The 22957-nt window shown below is 58.2% G+C and overlaps 1 protein-coding gene across 1 annotated transcript in view; it reads left to right on the top strand.

The window, feature by feature from the left end:
- SPTB (spectrin beta, erythrocytic) overlaps positions 1-22741 on the top strand; it is a 135139-nt gene extending 112398 nt beyond the window's left edge. The window contains exons 33-36 of the mRNA XM_084632316.1: positions 13489-13751; positions 16090-16263; positions 17411-17453; positions 19296-22741. Of these exons, the coding sequence (XP_084488442.1) occupies positions 13489-13751; positions 16090-16263; positions 17411-17453; positions 19296-19463 (648 nt within the window). The 3' untranslated portion in view covers positions 19464-22741. The remainder of the gene's footprint in view (positions 1-13488; positions 13752-16089; positions 16264-17410; positions 17454-19295) is intronic.
- Positions 22742-22957: the final 216 nt, after the last annotated feature.

The raw sequence follows: 22957 nt of genomic DNA, 5'->3' as shown, positions 1-22957 counted from the left end.
TCAGGGAACCGGCACGAAACCTTTTGTTGCCAGTGTGAACTGGGTCTCCGCTAGGGGGTTTGCCAGGCCAGCTCTTCCCCATCTGGACCTGGCCTGTGTTTCAGTGCTCTGGGCAGTCTGGAAACCAGCCACCCCCTTTCCAAGCTGCATGGCTCACAGGCCAGTGCCCACGGGGCAGCGGGAGGAGCTAGGCAACCCGGGCTCGTTCTGGGGGTGCGTGAAACATAAGGAGGACGTGGACACAACTGGGGCTGGAACAGTGAAGGGAGCGGGGAGCCTCATGTGGCCGTCGGTTCCCTGTGGCGTGCAGAGATTAACTGTGCTCCTCTAGTCTGACCTCCTATCTGCTCTACGCCCGTTTGCAACTGGGTTGCAGCAGGACCCACCTCATAGCAAGTGCCCCTGGCTTCCCTCATTGCACCTGCCCCCCTCCTCCCGGGGGAGCCATTCACCCGCACGCACGCTAGCTGGGCCCTCCCACGAGAGCCTGCTTGGGAAGCCGGGGCTCTGTAGCTGTGAGAAGCACTTGCCCGTAGCTGCTCCGCTCCGGTTCTTCCCCCTGTGCCGGGGATCTGGGGCACTCCGGAGAAGGCCTGTTCTAGCAACTATGCCTCCCTCCAAATGGCAGACACCCGCCTTAGCCCCGCATGGAAGATTGCTCTCAGCAGAGGCGTTTTAGGTTCCCCACCAGCACCCAAGAGAAGGGTCCCTGCTCCTGCTCACGGCCTGGGAATCCTGCTCCAGGCAGCTGGGCTGTGGCCTCCTCAATGTATGGGTCTGCGCTGTCACCTTCACAGGAGGCTTCGGCACTGATTCAGGCCAGACCTCCTCCCAGTGTGGACAGGAGATTGGCTTACCTGGCAGCCCCACCGCAGAGTCTCAGGTGCATGCGGGGGAGGCAGGCCAGGAAGGATGGCCTGAGGAAACAGGGAACTGGCCGGGGGCTCAGGAGAACTGGCTCCAAGTCCTGGCTCTGCTACTGGCTTGAAGGGTGACCTTGGGCAAATCAACCACCCCTGGGCCTCAGCGCCCAGCTGTCATTGGGGATAGCGTTCCCTGCCTCGCATGGAGGGTGAGCAGCTAAACCCACCCACCGCCAGGAGGCCTGAGAGCTACCTCGATAGATCCCGGACTGGGCAGTTGGGGCTTTCAGGTCTCCTGGAGGTGCATTCTGGTCAGGTCCTGCCCCCTCCTTGTGCGCTGGCCATTGGCTGTGCCTTAGCTGCTCAGGCATGGGGCAGCCCGTGGTGCCAAATCTCTGTAGCTCCCCTGGTGTTGCGAGACGCTCTGACCAGCTACACCAGCGGAGGATCTGACCCATAGACAGACTGGAGAGAGTCCAGCGGAGGGCAATGAAAATTATTAGGGGTTGGGGCACATGACTTACGAGGAGAGGCTGAGGGAAATGGGGTTATTTAGTCTGCAGAAGAGAAGAGTGAGGGGGGGGGCGATTTGATAGCTGCTTTCAACTACCTGAAAGGGGGTTCCAAAGAGGATGGATCTAGACTGTTCTCAGTGGTACCAGGTGACAGAACAAGAAGCAATGGTCTCAAGTTGCAGTGGGGGAGGTTTAGGTTGGATATTAGGAAACACTATTTCACTAGGAGGGTGGGGAAGCTCTGGAATGGGTTCCCTAGGGAGGTGGTGGAATCTCCATCCTTCATGGTTTTTAAGGCCCAGCTTGACAAAGCCCTGGCTGGGATGATTTAGTTGGGGTTGGTCCTGCTTTGAGCAGGGGGTTGGACTAGACGACCTCCCGAGGTCCCTTCCAACCCTGAGATTCTCGGATTCTGCGACACCCCCAGCGCCACAGGGTCCCGCGCTGGTGGAGATGAGATACTCTGTTGCCCTCCTCTCTCCAGGCAGAGCTCGAGGAGAATCCGTGACACACCAGCTCACTTTTCCCAGCACCTCCAGGGCTCAGGTTTCCAGGCTGCCCAGCCCTGCTAGAGCTGTGACTCCTGGTGCCTGGAGCTGTGACTCCGGAGCTGAGGCTCACAGGGGTGACAGGACCTCACTGCACATTAGGTCACTTCCCCCGACGCCTGTTAGTGACCTCCCCCGCCCGGCGGCATTCGGCTGGGTGTTCCTACCAGCTCTCCTAGCACAACAAACCATTGGACCGGCGGGTTCCAGAGACGCAGCCAGGCGAAATGCAGGGAGCCTCTCAACTCCAGAGCAGCAGCTGCGAAGCAGAGGAGAGGAACACGGGGTAATTTTTCTCCCGACACCCGACGCGGTGGGCTTAGACTCCGGCTCGTCCCCCTGCAGGAATTCTAACCTCTTGCCATTGTTTTCTTTGGAAGAACGGTGCCCCGTCCGAGGCAGGCCCCGTGGAGACCCCCGAACTGGCGCTCTCCGGTGCACGCCCAGCGTGAGTGGGAGACACGGACGGCTCATCAGAGGCTCGGCAACCTTTGGATCAGCTGCCAAAGGCTCTTTGTGCTGCTTGGCCTTGGTGCCGCCTCCAGCACCACCTCACGCTGCTCCTGCCTATCAGCCTGCTCTTCCTTTCACTGCATCTTCTTCCTCCTCTTGCGCCCAGCCCAGTTCTTAGCTCTCCTTGCCTGCCTGCCTTCTCCTCCTTGGACATCTTCTCTCCAGCGCTGGCCTTAGCTAACCCCCTTCCCGGGGGCTAGCTTGCTGCACCTCGGGGACTCCCCTGTCCCCCCCAGCTAATCCGCTTGCAGAGGGCGTTTCTTTGAGTGATTGGAGTAGACTCCAACCCAGCTCCGGCTCCCTATTCTGCTGGCTGCAGTGTGCTGGTCTCTTCCTCTGCCTCCATTTCCAGCAGACCAGGTGTGGCTCTCTGCACCACTTCACCCCCAGTTCCCTGCGTGCCTCCGCTCCGGCCCTGCTAAAATCTTCCCCCCCGCACACCTTGCCTGGCTCCCGACAGCTGCCCTGCCCTGAGACGTTGCCCCTGCTCCCCCGTCTGCTTCAGGGTCCCGGGCACACTCGCTCTCCTGGGAATTAAAGGCTCCCGTGTGCTTGCTGCTGTCACGCTCTGGGCCCTGCTGAGCTAGCACTGGCTGCAGGGGTTGCTAGAGCCTCTCCATCTGCCATAGCTTCTCCCATCGCCCCGTGCCATGCGCGGGGCCTGCTCTGCCTCCTCCTTCCCCTCGCCCTGTGCTGGCCCCCTGGCCCGGGGTGAGCGAAGGCTGCAAAGCCGGCCGGGCCACGGTTTGTATGAAGGACGCTCCCTGAACAGCCCCTGGCTGCAGCGTATCCAAGAGGCCGGGCCCCATGTAGCCAGTGACATTGTCTCCAGGCTGGGCCCTTGTTCCCTAGGCAGCGTACCCGTACTTCCCACCCACTCGAGCCCCTCTGGGGCAGGTGCAGTGACCCTCTGGCCTTTGAGGCCCACCCTGGAGCAGGGTACCCTCCCCCCCGAGGAATGCTACACCCACCTGGAGGAAAGTTGCTTCTACCACCCAACCCTGGAGCAAGGTATCCCTTGAGCAGCATGGGTCCTTTGAGCTAATACTGTGTCAGTCATGCCCAGGGCAGCTCCCTCCGGGAGTCACGGGCTCAGGCTCTCTGCAGACTCAGGCAGCCTCGCTGCATCGGTCACATTGGGTTCTGTTTTGGAAATGTTCCTCACTGCACTGAGAGCTAGGGGCCTTTTCTTCCTTCTGTGAGAGCTGAGAGTCTGGAGAACAAGCCGGCAGGTCACAGACCAGCCCTGGGGCGATGGAGCCCTGATCCCCGCCTGGAGCTGCCCCCTTGTGCTGCAGGCCCAGCCATCAGCACACCAGCCATAGCTAGGAGCCAGAAGGGTGTCCCTGCAAAGACCTGCTCTCAGCCCACACTAGATGGCTCCCCGTCACCCATGTCGGAGCCCCATCACGTTGCCTGTCCCCAGGAGGTGCCTTCCAAAGCAGGGTCCCCTCTAGGGCTCATGAGTTCCAGAGCCAAAGCTGACACCCCACCCCGCAAACGCACTGCGAATGTCCTGCCACCAGCCTCCTCCCACTGACTCCAGCAGAAACACCTCGGCTCAGCCCAGCTCCTGCACCCCGAAAGAGCCCACGCTGAAAGCAGCTCTAGGCCAGAGCCCCACACGGCGTGCACAGGCAGGGTCCCAGACACGCCGCGGGGGCTGGTCTAAGCAGAAATGACACAAGCTCCTTGGCAAGCCCATGTGACCCAAGGCCGCCCAGCCCAGGCGCTCCCAGCCACACCATACTGGGAACCGCAGGCCCCCATCACAGAACTAGCTGAGGGCCCCGTCTTGGGATGGAAGGGATCCAACTCTTGGGTCCCACGTACAGAAGCCTCCAGCAGCTGAGTTGTGGTCCTAGCTCCACGCTCGGGGCACAGATACGCTCTCTGGTACCTGCTCCTGAGAGGTGCATCTTCATGGTCCAGCTACCCAGTGCCCCAGGCTGACCCTCAGCTTCCTCATCACTTGAACACACCTCGCCCAGCACTGCAGCCGCGTGGGCCCTCTGGGATACCAGGTTAACGCTCCAAGGGCATGCGCTGGGTGTGACTAACACACGTATACCCACACGCTGCCCACAGGTTTCTAAGCCACCGTCACCCATCACTTAGCAATGCAAGAAATGCCCAGCTCTAGCCTAAAGCAATAACCCAGACCCAGAACTGAAGTTCCCTGCCTCAGTTTCCCCGCTCAGGTGGTGGAGCCCGCGACACAGCAGTTGTTTCACAGTAACCACCTCACCATGTTGGAGCTGTGCAGACAGACTCCCCAAAGTGTCCCCCCCCCATTTAGCCTTATGTCAGGGTGACAACACCCCCTCGACACCTGTTCACATGCCCGGTCTGGGAACCCCTGTGGCCTGGACTACGCTGTGGGATCTGCAGCCTGCAACACGCACACCCCAACACCCTGTGGGTGTAAACCCCCTCCCCACCCTATCCCTCGGGCCTGTCGGTACAACTTCTTCCCCCTTTACCCCAACCCCAGCCTGGGCGCATTCTCTGAGCTGCAGCTGGGGCAGGGCCTAGGCAGCGGGCTGTCCTCCATCCCCAGCTCTGCTAGGCCCTGGGGGCATGGCCCCCCCAAGTGCCCTGGCTGGCTGGGAATGTGGGGTCCTCCTGAGCACCTCTTGGGCCTGTTCCACAGGGAGCTGGCCCTTTCCCTGCCAGGCCAGCGGTGTTCTGCGATGGTGGGTCGCCCCATTGCTGTCCCGCCCCAGCGAGTGCAATGGGCAGCAGCAGTACCGGGGGAGGCAGAGTTCCCCTTTTTACGCCAGGGTGGACTTTGGCCCCAGACAGCTCGCCGGGACAGGGACAACACGTGGCCAAACCAGGGCCTGCCTTGCTAAGCGCCGTGCATTAGAGCTCAGCTAGGCAGGTTCCGCCCTGCTGGAAAGCTTGCTCCGTTCGATGCAGCTGATCGGTTCTCACCCTAATCGCCATGGTGTACTTTGTTTCTTCTCATACAAGCTACAATCTAATCAGCCAGCAGCTCGGAGCCCTAAATTCCAGCCTGGGCCCTTCGGAAAATACCAAGGAACATTTTTCCCACCAGCCCAGTGCCGTGGCCGGTGGAGGTGACTCTGCCCCCTCCCTGATCGGACACAGTCCAGTGGCGTCATCGTACAGAGCAGCCACCTTGGGGAAAGCTCACGTCGGCCCGGAAAGATGCACGCGCTAGAGAGCCAGGCCCATTGCAGGCGGCCCAGGGGGCGAGTCCCCCCCACGCTACCTGCCCCTAGCTGTGTGGCTGTTCCTAGTGTCGCTTGCAGATGGTGCCTAGCGCCCCGGGGGAACCCTTTGTCCTCTATTTGCATAAATAAAAATCAATCACAGCTGACTTGCTTCCTGGGGCAGAGGTCCCTCCGGGCTGAGCAGTCTCTAGCACCAGGTTGGCCCTGTTTATCTCGCCTCTGTCAAGAGTTAACCCTCCTGAGAGCTGGGGGGGATGATTTTTCAAAGCCCCTAAAGCCTGTTTTTCAAAGTGACTTAGGCACGTGGGCTCAGCTTGTCAAAACAGAGATCTGCCATCCCCGCCCTGATGGCCACTGGGTTTTAAGTTCATTCAGTGCTGGGGAAAGGTGCCAGATCGCCGCCCCACCCCGGCAGACCAAACACTTTGCTGTGACCTCCAGCCCGGCACAAGGGGGACACAGCTCACTCTGCTGGACAGCAGCCCCTGAGACCCCGTTCAGCTGGAGCAGAACTGAGACCTCCCTCCCCCCATCCTTTCTCACTGACTGCCAAGGAGTCATCAGTTGGCAGCAACATCTGGTGGGTACCACCGTGGCTGGGTTCAGCCCCATGTGGAGGGTTCCCCAACCGGTCCGGACCCCCAGGCCACCTCCGGCCGCGTCCCTGGTCAGACGTCAAGCTGTGTGACGGGCAGCAGGTTTCCACGTATCCCCTCTGAGCAGGAGGCGCATCCCAATGTGGCAAAGCCCAGGGCACCGGACATGCTTTCCAGCAAGCGTTTTGCGGCTGCTGAGCATCCCCCCACCTACCTCACAGCTCCGTACCTTCTCCCCGAGACTCCCAGCTATGCGGAGAGCCCTGCTGCTCCCTGGCACCCACCTGAGCCCCACTGGGCAGCAGTTCCAGTGCGATAGCAGCCCCCGGGCAGCAACGGACTCAAGGCAGCATTCCCCCAGCCCTCCTCACCCACACTACACACTAGAGAGGGCAGGCTGGCTCCTGGCCCATTCCCCTGGTCCGGTCCCCTGCCTGTAAATGAGGACTATGCCGTGAAATGAAAAGCGGGCTCCTTTAACCGCAATACACGCCCAGCCCGAGCACCGCAGGGGAGCCCAGGACTCCAGCTGTGACAGAGCTGGCTATTTCTAGGGGCCATAAGCCGCACTGGCAGTGATGCCAGCCGAGGACCCACCCCAGTGTCCGCATGCTTTGCAGGGGGAGTGTGTGTCACGGGCCAGGATCCGGAAGGACTGCATCACCGCCATGGTGCATTGGCCAAGGTGCATTCTGGGAAGGGTTCTCATTTCTTTAAAGAGTCAAGTATAGGCTGTTGTCAGGGGCAGGAGGCAGGACTTGATCCCATGTAGCAAATCCTGTTCCTGTGAGGGGCAGAGCAGTTTGTCTGGGGCCAGGGCCCTACCCAGGGAAATCCCGGGCAGGCAGCACCTTTGGGGCAGCTGTTCAGCAGCACGGGCTTTATTCCTATTTCCAAACTCAGGCCGCTGGCACCAAGGGCATATTTACAAAGGGATTTAGGTGCCTACACTCCAGATGGGTGCCTAGTGGATTCACAACAGTGTCTAAGTGAGTCAGGCACCCGGCTCCATGGACTTTCAATGAGAATTAGGCACCAAACCCATGTCGGCACTTCCAAAACATCCCAGCTGTGGTGCTAGGCACCTAAACCCCCTTGACAAGCTGACCCGACCTTCCTGCGGCACTTTTGACAATGGGACTTGGGCTCCTAAGTCACTTGGGCCTGTTTGAAAATGGTCCCCTCCAGCTGAGTGCGCTTTGCCAGTCACAGCTAATTGCAAAGTGCCATGCACAGCAATGGGGTGAGCATGTTGCTCCATAGGCCAGCCCTTCAGCACAAAGAGCTGAAACTGGGGGCCTGGTGTGTGTGGAGGGGAGGGTGGGGCGGCGGCATTTGGCTGAGGAATGGGCAGCCCAGAGTCAGGGAGTCAGCTGCTTATTTACAGTAATATACAGAGAGTCCTGCTTCCCTGGACAGGAGTGGGAACGTCCAGCACATGCCTGTGTCAAAATCTCCAGCCAGACACACCAGCCCTGTGCCCAAAAAGCTGCTGTCTCTCTCTCTCTCAGCATCTGCTTCCTGCAAGGGTCACATACACAACCCCTCCTTTCAGACCCACGGACCAAACTGTCTCCGGCAGCTTAACCCAGTCTCTCCAAGGCCTGTTTTCTGGGTCTTTAACACCCACCTTTTCACCCCGCCCACCCCCTTCGTCCAGGCCCTGCAACAGAGAGCAGGTGCTCTGGAGATGTCTCTGTGAGGCCCAGTCTTCTTGCACCTCAAAGGAAGCTCATTCAAGGTTCCCTGCATGTTCAACGCACACGTCTCCTTAGCGAGGCCCCGGATCGATTGCAACGGCGACCCCTTACAGCAATAAACAGCTGTGATGTCCTGGGGCTATACCCACAATACAGTGCACAGGGCTCACCGCCCTCTTCCCGGGTGAAGGAGCCATGGCGTGGGAGGTGTCCGGTGCTTGCATAATCCAGACGCTTCCTTTAAGTCTCTAATGGGGCTTTGGGCGTGCTGGTGAACGTGGCCTGAACCTGTTAAGAAACCCCCATGGCTAATAGCCCTAGAGCCTGATCAGCTCAGTGCATTAATTCGCGAATGGAAAGAAAAACATCTCACCACCCCCAGACTGTCAGAGGAGGCTGCTTAGAGAGAGAGAGCACATGGGGCCAGAGGGGAGGCAGAAAGGGGGCGGAGATGCTAGTCCAAGCTCCGCCCACACATACCCAGAGCGGGACACTGCTCACCCTACAGTGCAGTCCATCATCCCGCACTGAGCCCCTCTGGCCTCCTGGGGCCTGGCTCCCCCTTGTGAGCTGTGAACAGGCTCAGCTGGGCTCTTTTTTGGTTCGGGGGGGAAATAACTGCAGGCAGCTCCTGACTGCCACCCACGCATGGCCCCAAAATGAGCCTTCCCGCATGGCAAATTGTGTCGCTGTGTGATACAGCACCACACCCACGGGCCCACACACCAATTCCCCCCCACCCTGCTAGTCGTGGGGAAGTTACAGTGGTGACGAGGAGGGTGTGGCTAGGCGTTAATGTTTTACCGGTGTAATCACTGTAATGCCCCAGGGGACAGGCTGGGCTGTAATCAAAGTGCATCTTTACAGTTTAGCTTAATCTGCTTCCAAAGGTCCCAGGGATCAGGACAGGAAGTAGTTTTTCCATGATGCACAACTGGCCTGAAGCACCCGGGATTGGCCACAGCTGGAGATGAGACCCCAGCCATGGGGGGGATCAGAGAGTCCTTTCTTAGCTGCCTGGCTCTTCCCGTGTGCTTGGGGACCAGATGGGGGCTGGGAAGGAATTTTCACCGGGTCAGACCAGCGGGGACCTTGGGGTGGGGGGGTTCTCCCTCCTCCGCAGCATGGGGCACAGGTCACCTCTGGGATCAGCTGGGCCTGGATCGCCTAATCCATTCCCTGCCATTGCAGGGGCCTCGGGCATTGGTGGCATCTCAGTCCTCCTGGTCTCTGCCTGCAGCTCACAATAGGTTAGATCCTGAAATGTAACAACGTTCTAGGGCTCACTGGGTGGAAATCCATGGCCTGGGCTACACAGGACGTCAGATAGGAAGGCCTAATGATCCCTTCCTGCTCTGAACTCTATGAAGCCATAAGCCCCCTTGTACCGGGCTACGTGTCCATTCCAGGAGACAAGGTGTGAACTGAAATCCCTACAGTCACACTGGTACAATGCCCCCTGTGGACAAGCCCTTAAAAGACCATCACTGGGCATGCAAGTTAACCCCTCCCTGAGATGAATGGCAGAGTTCACACCTCCACAATCTCTTGTTCAGCGCTGCATCGGTGATCCCGTTCACAGCCATTTCTGCGTGAGGAGTGGGGGAGGTGAACAGATATCGGCTGTTCATTGCCAGCAGCAGAGGAAGTCCTTGTCTAGCTCTAGGGGTAGGCGCCGGGAACCAAAGAGCTGGGGCTTATTCCCACTGAGATTACATGGGTCCCTGGGGCTGTACGCTGACATTGGGGCTTGTTGCCCGCAGAGGGCAGGAAGCATGTGGACTTGGGAAGGGTTGTAAGGGAGTTAGCTGCAGCTGAATATGAAAGCACGACGCCTCTTTGCCACGGTCATGCCAACGGGGGTCCCGACGAGCTGGCGCATCCCAGCCCTCTGGGCATAGCCGGGTCACTGTCCTAGCTCTGGGTCTCTTGGGCCCACTCCCAGGGGTGGCCCCATGTCTGCTACCCTTCCTGGGCACACAGGGCAACACAGCCTGGCCAGCTGGGCCCCAGAACCAGCTCCTCAGTTGTTTAGGTTCACGTCCCGGTGCCCAGCTGGCTGTGGGAGCTCTGCAGGGCCGGCATGGCAGGCCAGCCAGGGACACGGGCTGAGCCAAGGGGTTGATAAACCGGCCACTTGACTCTGAACAAAGCACTAGAGCTACAGAGCTTTGCAAACTAACAAACGGACTGGAGCTCAGCCTGTCTGTAAGTCTGAGGTGTGTGGTCGGCGTGTCCTGCCTGCTCTCTCTCTCCAGCTCAGTCTCCTGGCATATGGCAGCGGCCATACCCCCCTCCCCATGCTCAGTGAAGCCCACTGAGCCCATTCTCTTAAATACAGCCTCTGTCCCTTTTCACCCACGTGCTCCAGCTGGGAAAGTCCTGTCCAGCCCCTTCCCTCTGCCAGGCTTCTGTGTAGCAGTCATTGTCCCATAGCGATGGAGCGGTCGGGGCCTGGCAGTCAGAGCTGAGGGCCCTTGATCATGCTGCGATGGCTTCTCAACCAGCGACATGCCACTAGGTGCCGAGCCCCTAATCTGGCTACTCTGAGAGCGTGGCCAAACTTGGAATTTCCCTCCTATGGGAATTCCAGCCTTTCAAAAATGGTTCTCGTTCTGGATCGGCATGAAAGCCAACACATTGTGACATTTCCTGCAAAACCAAGTTTATTAAAAAAAAGGTTGGTGTGGGTCCATCAAAGCATTGCATTCCGAGTCTGGCTTTTTAGCTTATCTCTATAGTAAGAGTCCAGGACTGTCTGTCGGTCGGGGTTTGCTGTGTTGCTGGTCCCAGGATATGAGAGAGACAAGGTGGGTGAGGTGATATCTTTTATGGGACCAACTTCCTCTTCTGAAGAGCTCTGTGTAAGCTCCAAAGCTGGTCTCTCTCACTGAGAGGAGTTGGTCCCATACAAGATATTCCCCCACCCACTCTGGCCGAGTGTCACTCTGAAGCCTAGAATAGCTGTTGAGTCAGTGTGACAAGATGGAAACAGCTACAGGCCTGCCTGGGTGTCCATAAAAGGAAGCTCCCCCTACTACCCTTCATTTATCACAGAGGCTAAGGGGGCAGCTTTGCGGCTAGTTACAGAGAGCTCCTCCCAACCAGGAGGGGACCGTATGAGACAAAGTGCTGGTTTGTCTGTACAGCCAAATGTAAAGATATATTCCTAAGAACAAAGTGTGTCGGCCACACCTCCGGGATGGGGGACTCTATCCTGGGGAGCAGTGACTGAAACAGATCTAGGGGTGGTGGTCGGTAATCAGCTGACCGTGAGCTCCCAGTGCGACGCTGCGGCCGAAAGGGCTAATGCAATCCTGGGATGCACAAACAGGGGAAACTCAATTAGGAGCAGATTGGTTACTGTACCTCTGTATATGGCTCTGGTGTGACCGCAGCTGGACTCCTGTCTCCAGTTCTGGTGCCCACAATTCAAGAAGGATGTTGATACATTGGAGGGGTCAGAGAAGAGCTGATCCTTCTCAGATTAAAGCAGAGGTCCCCAAACTGTGGGGTGTGCCCTCTTGGGGGGGGTGTGGAGGAACATTGGTGGGGGGGGCACAGTGGGGCCCGGGCCAGCACCCATAGGGGGCAGGGAGTGAGTGCTTCCCAGCCCCAGCTCTACTTTGGTTCCACCCCCTGCCTCATCCCCTGCTTCTGGGCCCCGTACTGGCCCTATCCTCAGTGCGGCTCTGTTCCTGGACTCGCGCCAACCCCCAGCCTTAGCCGCTGGCCACAGCTCAATTCCTGGCCCAGGGCCGAGGCCGGGAGTGAGCTGCTCCTGGTTGTGGGCCTGGCTGCTGGGCCACACCGCAGTCCAGCTGCAGCTCTGCTCCAGCCCCCAGGCTCAGGCCCTGGCCACAGCCCCACTTCCAGCCCCATTCCCACCCACCAGCCTTGGCCTCCTTACCCCATCCGTGTCCATCCCCCCCCCCCCCCAGAGCCATGGCCCCGCTCCTCACCCTGGCCCCAGGGAGGCAGGGGGGCACAGATGGCGGGGAGCATGACCCTCAAAAGTTTGGGGACCACTGTATTAAAGGATTAGAAAACCTGCCTTTGACTCAAGGAACTCAAACTGTCTAGCTTCACAAAGAGAAGGTTAAGGGGTGATTTGATCACAATCCTAAGTATCCACTTAGGAACAAGTAGTTAATAGTGAGCTCTTCAATCTAGCAAACAAAGGCATAACACGATCCAGTAGCTGGAAGTTGAAGCTAGAGAAATTCAGCTGGGAAATACAGTGTAAATGTCGAGCAGTGAGAGTAATTACCCATTGGAACAATTTACCCAGGGTCGCGGTAGTGTCTGGCAATGTTTAAATCACGATTGGATGGTTTTCTAAGGCTCTGCTCTGGGAATGATTTGGGGGCAGGTCTCTGGCCTGGGTTATCCAGGAGGTCCGAGGAGCTGATCACAATGGGCCGTTCTGGCCTTGGACTCTAGGAATCTGTGCAACTGTAACGAGTGGGTACGAGAGGCTGCACTGGCCAATCAGAGGAGGGAGTCGACACTGAGTCTGCAACAGCATTAGTGTGGGACTAAGCCAGGTGGTGCCTGAAAGAGAAGAGAAGTAGACAGATCTCGGCTTGGTGTTGCAGAGTCTGCATATACTTTGCATGTTTCCAAGCACTAAGTCAGCCGAACACATCACGCTTACATGTATATCTAGCACCTCCCAGCCACGCATTTCCACAGGCCTTGCACCCCTCCCTTCAGTCACACTTGCAACTGCCAACCCCCAGCTCCTCTGGGGCGAGATCCCCATTCGACTCCTGAGGGAAACAGAGGCACGTTGTTAAAAGTGAGCCTCTCCTTTTCCAAAGGGGACCTGTGCACTTAGGAGCCAACGCCTCACTGAAAGTCAGCAGGGTTTCGGCTCCTACGCCCAAAATGGGACTTGGAGCACAGAGTCACCTAGGTGGGCATGAGCGCACACACAGGGCAGAGCTGACCAAGCTCCCACAGTAAGACGGTGGCCGGGATAGAAATAAAGGAGCAGACGCATCCTGCTCTCACCCCTGGCCTGTGCTCCCCCCATGCACGATAGCTGGGTGAATAGTGGATTTTTCGGTTCACGGACAAGTCTGAAAAATAGAAGAAAACGTTTGTTTGGGGCTGACCTGACATTTTTCAAAATTTTTGTCAAATTGGAAAAGGGGGAAAAAAAGGGTGGGGTCACATAAACCTGTCACCGTGACGACTGTGACAACTTTTAAAATAAAAGGACAGGGACGTCGGAAAGGCAAGGTCCTTTCTGAACAGGAAAGAAGTCAAGCCATTGCCTTTCCAACGGTCAACATGAAGCCGTTCCGATTTTCCGGAATTCGGCTGACGGTTGGTTTTGCCCCAAGCCAACGACACTGACAGGAGTCCGTGAAACATTTCTGTGTGGCCAACTCTGCGGCTTGTGTCGGATAAAAGATTCCTCCCCACAAACATCTCCCCGCTCTGCTAGCGGGTGTCAGTTCTCCTTGAGCGGACAAGGGGCAGCGTGGCCAGCAGCATTCATGACCCACCCCGCTCTCGGGTAACACGCTGTGTCCGTGATCACAGCAGGTGGACGAGGAGAAAGCAGACCCAGCCCAGGCCCCGGTGGAGCCAACTGCGGCCAAGCAGCCCGAGATGAAGACAAAAGCGGACAACGAGGAGCCCTCCACCATGGACCCACTGTTCAAAGTCCTCCAGACGCCTGTGAGTGAGCTCGACGAGACCACCACACTGCCCGCACAGCTGGACCGCTCGCACAGCCTCCACATGGAGGGCTACCTGGGCCGCAAACACGACCTGGAGGCTCCTAACAAGAAGGCGTCAAACAGGTACAAGGGAAAGGCGGGCACTCGGCTTGTAGGATGTATCCTATAGGGAATGGCTCTGGCTCGGCGGGGGTCAGCTGTGCCCGGCCCATAGAGGCATTGGCAGCTCCCCAGCAAGACCAGGTGGGGAGAGGTTGCAGGCACACTGGGCTGGGGGGCAACCCCAGCACAGGGCCTCTTGGAGCAGCAGGAGGCTGCCTGCCGGGAAATACAGATTCTGTGGGTGGGACCCATGGGTGAAGGCTCCCCTCCACCCTCCTAGAAGGCCACTGCATGCCACGCTGCCCAGGAGCCGACCCGGCCCCTGAGCCACTCTTCGACCTCCCACGACTCCATAAATCTGTTACCCGCGCACTCTACGGCACCCACCTTTACCCTTCCATGGGCTCAAGGCGTAACCCAGTTGAGTTAGGCACCCAACCTGTACCCAGTTCTTAGGGCTCCAGGCGAAAGGCACCACCCCGTACCCAGTTCCTATGGCTCAGGGCGTACTCTTCTGTGGAAAGAGTGGAAGAGCCTTACGCAGTAATATCGTTAATCCTTTATTTATTACCAACCACCAAAATGGAATGCACACCCTAAGCATACAATGCTCACCACTCCCAATAAGGCAGACGAACTTTTCCTGCTGGCCAGTCAGGGTCAGGTCGTCCAGAAACTCCAGCTTCTGCATGCTTATGGTTGGCAGGGTGTTGGGTCTGGAAGCTCTGATCCTGGACTGTGTCCTAGAGTTAGGTTTCAAAGAACTTCCCTTTGGACCCCAGTTTATACAGTGAGTGAAACTTGAGTCCTGCTTAGCTGTACCTTACCCAATCATTTTAAACGAAAGTCCTACAAACCGGTATTTTCCACTGATCCTAGCCCAATCAGACCCAACCATCTTAGTTGATTTAAATCTTGCAAAATTAGTTATGCAACAGACAAAAACAATCAAAAAACCAGACAGAGACCCAACAGGTAAACAATAGAGAAGGGGGGACCATGAAGGCAAAACAATAGACTTATAGATCTCACAACTACAACTGCTGATAAGTGGTTTCTTGCTGGACAGAACACTGTTGAACAAAGTTTTCTTTAAAGATCTGAAGGTCCCTTTCTTTAGCTGGTGATGGTGGGTGCTATTAGGACAGGAACCTTCTTAACAGCCTGATCTTACACAATTTAGATGAAAGGGGATGATGTGACTTTCTGCTTCTTAGCTCATGGCTGCTGCTGCTTACTAAAGAAAAAGGCCGCAGACCTTACACTTCAGTACAGAATTACCACCGCAGCCCGATGCCTGGTGCCACACCATGAACCACAGCCCCTCTGACTGGCACAAGAGTCCTTAGCCGATTCTGCATGTTGGATGACGATGTCAGACACAGCCCTGCTGGGCGCGAGTGCAGTTCCTTAGACTGCCCTGAGCCAGTGCTCCCCCATGGCATAGCCACATTGGAGAGAGTCGGAGAAGAGCCTGGAGAATGATTAAAGGGTTAGAAAACCTGCCTTACAGAGCTAACCTCAAGGAGCTCAATCTATGTAGCTGACCAAAGAGAAGGTTACGGAGTGACTTGATCACAGACTATAAGTGGGGAACAAACATTTAATAATGGGTTCTTCAATCTACCAGAAAAATGCCTAACAGGATCCAATGGCCAGAAGTTGAAGCTAGACAAAGTCAGATGGGAAATATGATGTACAGTTTTAGCAGTGAGAGTAATTAACCATTGGAACAATTTACCCAGGGTCATGGATTCACCATCACGGGATGTTTGTTCTACAAACTCTGCTCTAGGAATTATTTTTGGGGCGTTCTCTGGCCTGTGTTATACAGGAGGTCAGGCGCAATGACTACAATGGTCTCTTCTATGGGAAATCTATGAAGAAACCATTTCAGCCCAACTGCTCAAGACCCCTGGCACATGGAAGGGACCAGACCAGAGAGCCCCACACAATGTATTAACCCTGTCATTCCTGGCTGAGCCAGAGTGGAGCTTTTACCACGAGAAGCCAGGCTGGATTTACAGACTTCAAGTGATGGAGAACCTGCCCCTGGCTGGGTCAGCTGATAGTTTCCCCTCCCTGTGAAAAAACTGGGCCTTCCCTCTAGTCTGGATTTGTCAGGCGTCAGCTTCCAGTCATTGGAACTCATTGAGATTCACCAGCCCCCCGTGCTCCGAAATCTCCTCCCACATAAGTCCTGACAGCCCACAATCGAGTCACCTCTGGGTGCTAGGAAAGTCTCCTCAGCCAGCAGGTAGCAGGGGCCGGGGCTTTCAGGTTCCAGGCTCTGATGGTGCGTGAGGTGCATTTGGGCTGTGGAGTTGGAGTAACATGTGTCCTCACGCCCGTCACACAGGTCCTGGAACACGCTGTACTGCGTGCTCCAGAGCAGCGAGCTGGCCTTCTACAAGGATGCCAAGAGCTTAGCCTTGGGACTGCCTTACCACGGGGAGGAGCCCTTCCGGCTGAGGAACGCCCTCTGCCACGTAGCCACTGGCTACAAGAAGAAGAAGCACGTCTTCAAGCTGAGGTGAGGTGCAGACAGAGCCCCGAGGCCAGACCCTGCAGCCAGCCTGCCCAGGGAGCCCCCCGCAAGTCAGCGCCGGGTACATCACAGCACATAAACCTCCCATGGCTGGGACCTGGGGCGCAATAACCCATGGCACACTCAGTGGGGGAAGGGGACCCATGCCAACCGTGAAGGGCAAGATTGGCTAGCACCTAAGCCATCCCATGGGGGTCATGGGGTTCGCAGGGAGCACCTTGATGAAGCAGAGTGCCCAGTGCATCTGGCAGGGAGCCCGGAGGGAGGCGCTGTTTCAGCACAGAATGGGGGGCATTCCAGGCCAACCCCTGCAGGCGGGAGCAGCCAAGCAGTGTCGGGCGGAGGACATTGAGATCATGATGATTGCTTGGCCAAGCCCTAAACCCAGTCCCCTCCACCACCTTAACCCCTTCATGCCTGTTCCTTTGCTGCCATCAGGATCATGGTCCTGCCTTCTCTGTGCCCACTGCCCCCCCATTGTCCACCCCCGCTCTGCAGCCAGCAAGTGTGGCTTTTTGTCCTGGTGTTCAGCCAGTGACCAGCTGGCAGGGAGTTCCCCTTGGGCTCCAGCCACGTCTTGGCCACTTCAGAAATAAGCCCCTTAAAATTAACACTGACTTCCAAACATAGGCGCCAACTTCGTGGGTGTTCCGGGGCTGGAGCACCGCTGATCAGCTCCTCCCCTCCCAGCAGTGCCTCTAGCCCACCAATGATCAGCTGTTCAGCGGTGTGCAGGAGACGGTGGGAGGGAGGGGGAGGAGCAAGGGTGGGGCAGGCTCAGGGCAGGGGGCAGAATGGGGTGGGAAGAGGCAAGGTGGTGGTGGGGGCTTGAGGGAAGGGGTGGAGTGGGGGCGGGGCCCAGGGTGGAGCTGAGGTCGAGCACCCCCTCGGCAACTACTTCCAAAAGTACGTGCTGGGTCCGCCTGATGAGGGACGGCCTGGCACAGGGACTGCTGTGGGCTGGGAGATCTGGGAAGGGTGGGGAGCTGCTGCTGCGGGTTCAGGAGCCCTGGGGCACAGCCTCTGGAGCCCCGAGAAGGGAGAGGCAACTAGATGCTGGCTTTAAATCAGTTAATCAAGGTGTATTTAAGGGGGCATCTGAATGACCAGGAATCTCCCCTCTACTTTCCAGGCTCGGCAATGGCAGTGAGTGGCTCTTCCATGGCAAAGACGAGGTAGGTGCCTGTGTGGGCCATTCGGGGCTGGAGAGGACGTGGGAGGCTGGAACGTCTCAGTGAGCAGGGGTCCAGGCCTGGCTGCATAGATGGGAACAGAGGCTGTCACGAGAGCTACCTGGCCTGGGGGTGGCACAAAGAAAGGGGAAGCCACTAGTAGAGAGAGTGTTCTGGAGATATAGTCCTATAGGGTAGCTATGATGTAGGCCTAGGCTGGGGCAAAGCATGCTGGGAGAGAAGTCTGCCATGCCCACAGCTGGGCTGAGGATGGGTCTCTCCAGAGAGCTAGGGTCAGTCAGGTTGTGAGTGGCATGGGGACCAAAGGCCCCTGCATCACCATCTCATTTCCAGACCTAGCTGCGTGGCTCTGCAGAGGCACTGGCTTGCTCCATGCGAGCTGCCTCTGACTTTCACTTGGAACCCAGCCGTGTCTAGTTCCCCCAGCTCCTGCCTGTACAGCTGCGGAGCCAGCGGCAGAGGAAGCTGCTTGCTTTCTCCCTCTGCCTCCTGCATGTCTCGCCATCATTCCTCTGGGGGCTGTGGAGACGCCACAGACTCACCGTTTTTCGTGAGGAGTGTGTTAATTCTGCCAAAATGGGTCTTTCATCTGCATCTGGCTGAGCTGCCTTGGTGCGTTGTAGGAGCTGTAATTCAGCTGTCTCACACCCTCATTCTCCCCTATGGGACACGCTCCCAGGCCAAACTACACTTCCCATAATGTACCGTGGCAGCTCAGTGAGACAGCAGACCACAGTGAATCATGGAATATATAATCGGTCTTGTATCAGGGGGTCGCCATGTTAGTCTGTATCCACAAAAACAACAAGGAGTCCGGTGGCACCGTAAAGACTAACAGATTGATTTGGGCATAAGCTTTTGTGGGTAAAAACCCACTTCTTCAGATGCAATAATCTGGCTTGGGAGCCCAGCCCATAGGGGGAAACGTCAGTATGAGACACCTGAACGACAACTCCCATGATGCACTGCATCAACTCAGCCAGACACAGACTAACATGGAACTGTCTTGCGAATGGAACTGTTCAAACATGTCTGAACTTTCCGTTCCATCGAGCTGGGCTGATCCAGCTTTCCTGGTACCTCCCCACATTGGACTCTGCCCCGGGACAGACATTCCGATTTCTGAATAGGTCTGATTGCTCCCCTGCATCTGTCTCGGGGCATCGGATCAGCCCAGCAGCCCATCTTTCCACTTTGCTGGGCTTCTTGCCATATGGGTGACTAGCCCTGGGATTCTGGCCCCCTAATGGTAGCTGTCTTCTGCCTCCCTAATTGCCCCACCCCAACGGGGCTGCAGTTGCAGGAGAATACGACGTTCTCCTTCGCTCCCTGCCCCATTGGGCAGTACTGGAGTTTGGGACACAGAGAGCCCTGAGTGAGATCCTCCTAGGTCTTTAGATGCCCAATTCCCATTGATTTAGGTGTCTAAATACTTTGAGAAGCTGGGCCTTAGAGGCTGGGAGGTCCAAAACAGCCCATGGGAATGAGTGGCCCAAATCCCTTTGAAATGCAATGGCCGTTGGGTGCCCAACTCCCTTGGGCATCTCAGAACACTCCAGCCGTACTGTTTACCAGTGCTTGGATTCCAATGAACCTTTGAAAGACACTGAGCTGACTGAGGTAATAATGCCCAGTGCCCAATGGTGGCATTGGCCCCCGCCTGGAGGAGGGGTGAGAGGGCAAGCTGGGTTAGACACAGGGGTGACTCCTGACCCCGTAAGGCGTGGGGCTCTTTGGGGCGAGCGCTAGGGGGGCTGGAGGCTCAGAAGCCGCTGTCCCTGGGCGGTGACTGAGGGGCGCTCTCTCTTGGTCTCTGTCCGACAGGAGGAGATGCACACATGGCTGCAGGGCCTCAGCACAGCAATAATAGAAGCCCAAAGCATGAAAGCCAAGGCGCTGAGCCTGCCTCTGCCCTCCAGCACCGCCCCAGACGTCATCCTGGCCAAGAAAGACAAAGAGAAAAGATTTAGCTTCTTTCCCAAAAAGAAATAACCTGAGAGGTGGCTGAGGGCAGCCCACTCAGCTGCCTAAGAACTGCGCATGGGGGAGCGTCCGCGGGCGTGCTGGGCCCCGCCACCACCCCCACCCCCACGCACCTCCGGCAGCAGCCGCGGGTGCTCACACCACAGCCCCGCCTCCAGGGCCGGGGCACAGCCCCACGCCCCGCTCTGCTCCCACGCAGCACCGAGCCAGCCCCGTGAGGGCGGAGGAGTGGCGTCTGCTGAAGGCCAGTGCTGGGTGTGCCGGCGCGGGGCCCTGTCCTGTGGGACACGCGTTGCATCGCCCACGGCCGGGGCGAGCCACACGGGCGTCTGGCGGAGGAGGCACCGTCTGAGCCAGACCACGCAGTGCTGGGGACGCGCTGCCCAGGCCAGGATGGAGGCAGCGAGCTTCCCGACCTGCCTCTCTGACAAGGTGCCATGACGGCCCAAGACATAGGCGCATCTCTGGGCACCGCGGCTGTGGCAGGGCTGCCTGCAGCCACTAGGGGGTGACGGTCACACGCGCCTGGGCAGCTCTGCCGGTCCTTCCAGCAGGGGGCGTGAGGTGGGCTGGTGTGCGTGCGGCGGCCCCCCCCCCTTCCCAAGCCACACCCCACAGAGAGCCCGTTGTCAGGCAAGCCATGCGCAGCCGAGAACAAACGTTTGCCCTAAATTAGGGAGGAAGAGAATCGTTATAATTCTGCAGCTGAGCGTGTGTGTGAGTGTGTGTCTGCACATCTGAGTCTGTTTATATGTGTACACTTCTGCATTTCATGTGACCACGTGTGTGCATGCATGTGTGAGCTCACAATTCCCACGTGTAGACTCTGTTGTACTGGCTCAGGCTTTGCCTGGGCTCGGGCCGTTCTTGGCCTGGGTCCCGTTTCTGTCCCTGACCTTGTGGTTCCTGTGCTCTCCCCTGTGGGCTGGGTCGGGCCCCCTAAAAGCCAACGTCTCCAAAGCCCCCAGCTCTCCCCTCGGTGTCCTTGCTGCTGCCCGGGGGCTGGGGAACACCCTGCAGGGTGTGGCAGCGGGGGGCCCTGCGTTCCAGCCAGCCAAGCGGTGCCATGGGGCTGAATGCCCACTGGCACATCCCTGGAGGGGAGGAGGCTGGGCGAGAGAGTAGGCGCTTTCTCCCCTGGGTCCCAGAGACACAGGGCTGTGATGCCTGCCTCCCACGCAGTGCCAGGATGCGGCCAACTCTTGCCCTGTTGCCGCCTGCTGAATTCACTGCAGGCCTCATCCCTAGCGAGGTCGGGCCAGGGGAGGCTCTCTGCTTCCTAAACCCAGGCTGGTGGCGCTGCTGGCGGAGGGCAGGGAAACACACCAACAAATGCACTGCCAGGACCGGCTCTGGGGGACATGCCAGTGCGTGCGGTGCGGGGGTCCTGTCCTGAAAGTGCCTTACCTGCAATAATGGAAAACAAACCCCATGTGCTGAGGCACCGTGCCCCGAAAACTCCAGGGCCGATGCCCCCACGTGCCCCCAAAGAGGCGCTCCCAGCCCCCAACCCCTGATCCCTGCCCCCAGCAGGGGCCGGCTGAGCTAGGGGGTCCGTGGCATGGGCCGAGAAGGCTCCCCCCAGAGCAGAGCTTGGTGTGGGGGTCAGTGGCTGGCAACTCAGCCCAGCCAGTGTGAGCAGCCTTCCCAGTCACGACAAGCACAGAGCCCCGGCACTGGGGGGGAGGGCAGTGTCTAATCCCCCCTGGGCCCTCCGCACAGATGGCACGAGACGCTGTGGGAGTCCAGCAGGCTGACCCAGGGCTCTCGTGCTGTCAGCACTGGGCAGGGCGGCGCTGCAGGAGGCAACGTTGCACCAGAGCAGCTGGGAAATGGCCCTGGCAGGAGGCTGTGCCCAAGGCAAGGTTCACGCCCTGTAGCGGGCCGTAGCACCGCCAGCCTCTCACACCGGCCCTGTTGTACACAGCTCTCGAGGAGGGCACACCCTGCAGCCAGCCACCCTGGGGCCTGGCCTCATGCCTCCACCACAGCCCGCTGGGCAAGGCCTGCCGGAGCCCAGCTCCACCCCACTAGCGCTGGACGGTTCCCATCAGCTCCTCCGGACCCCCCAGCCTGGCTCAGCAAAGCACCGGGACATGGCACTGGAGCAGGGGGCGCTGGCTGGCTGGCAGCACGTGCGGTACGTCCTGGGTGCAGAACAGGAAAGGATCCCCCACTTCACGCCAACGTCAGCCCCGTGTTTATCAGCCCTGGCACCCCCGGAATGAGGCTGCGCCCGGTCCCCTGGGGTTTGATCCTGCCCTGCAGTGGGGCTGGAGGCTGTGCTGAGATCTGTACGGGAGTGCTGGCAGCTCTGGTACTGAGCTGGGGCCCCCTGCAGCTTGAGGCTGCAAAAGCCTGTCTTTTCGTCTTTGGGGCTGTCCCTCTCGGCTGCCCCATTTCTAAGCCAAGAAACACCCAAGTTCAAGTCACTGGCAGAGGCAGCAGGGGCAGGGAACGGGGTGTTTTCAGTGGCACCCACAAGAACCAAAGAGCCTTGGCGAGCCACCCTGCAGGATGTGGAGTTAGACCAACTGCAGGTGTGTATCTGGGGGAGGTGTAGCTATATTTACAGACACTGGGACTGACCCAGAGTGGGGCCTGGTCCCCGCGTTGGAAGTCGCCCTGGGCACAGGCAGGCACTGCAGTCAGTCAGTGCCATGGGGTGTGCTGTGTTTCACATGCATTTTCTCCTGGCCCGTGTTTCCATGCAGCTTTCTGTCCTTGGCTGAGTGGTTTCCTCCACCACTCCCTCCTTTGGAAGGGCTCCATGCAGCAGGTCTTGGCTCCAGCCCTTTCCGTGTGTTGCTGGGTTCAAACACCTTTTGTTTCTCATCAGAGTGCCCCCCCCCCCGATTCCCCCCAGGAGCACTGGATTTGCCCAGAAATCATCTGTTTTACCTAGCATGGGGCCATTTGACAGCTGGACCATGACTGCCCTCTCCTCCTTCTGGCTGAATTCATCTTGGTGGGATCTCTGCTCCACAGGGCTGCTCTCCCAGCACGCACAGCGCTCCCGCGCAGATGTGGGGCACGGGCTCAGGGCAGACATGCATGGGGGGGCTGGAGCCCCAATGAGTGCAGGAGACGGGCGCACAGCCAGAGCAGCTCGCCGAGGGGCAGGGGGTCGCGTTGCTCGAGTTGGTTCGTTGATTCCCGCTGGCTAGGCACCGCGTTCGACCCGCTGTCACGTACTTCCACTGTGCATAGCAAGAGCTAAACCTCCAGACAGTGCTGCAGAAGCATTTTAATAATGGTTTTTCTAAGAAATAAATAAGCCAAACCCCGCTCTGGCTGAGGCATCTTGTTTCGATTTTACCCAGCAGGTTTCACGCAAGGGTCAGCGAGAGCACTGGGGCCGCCTTGGCTGGAGGCCTGTGCCCTGCCTGGGGCAGCATGTGTGGAGAGACGTGCACAAAGTCTGAGAATCTAGAGGAGAGCGACAAAGATGGTCTGAGGTTTAGCAACCCTGGCCTGTGAGGGAAGGCTTTGAGGACTGGCTG

This window comes from Lepidochelys olivacea, assembly GCF_965140295.1.
Source record: "Lepidochelys olivacea isolate rLepOli2 genome assembly, chromosome: 6".
Taxonomy (NCBI): Eukaryota; Metazoa; Chordata; order Testudines; family Cheloniidae; genus Lepidochelys; species Lepidochelys olivacea.
Note: the sequence above shows the minus strand (reverse complement) of the source record. Positions and strands in the feature narration are given on the sequence as shown.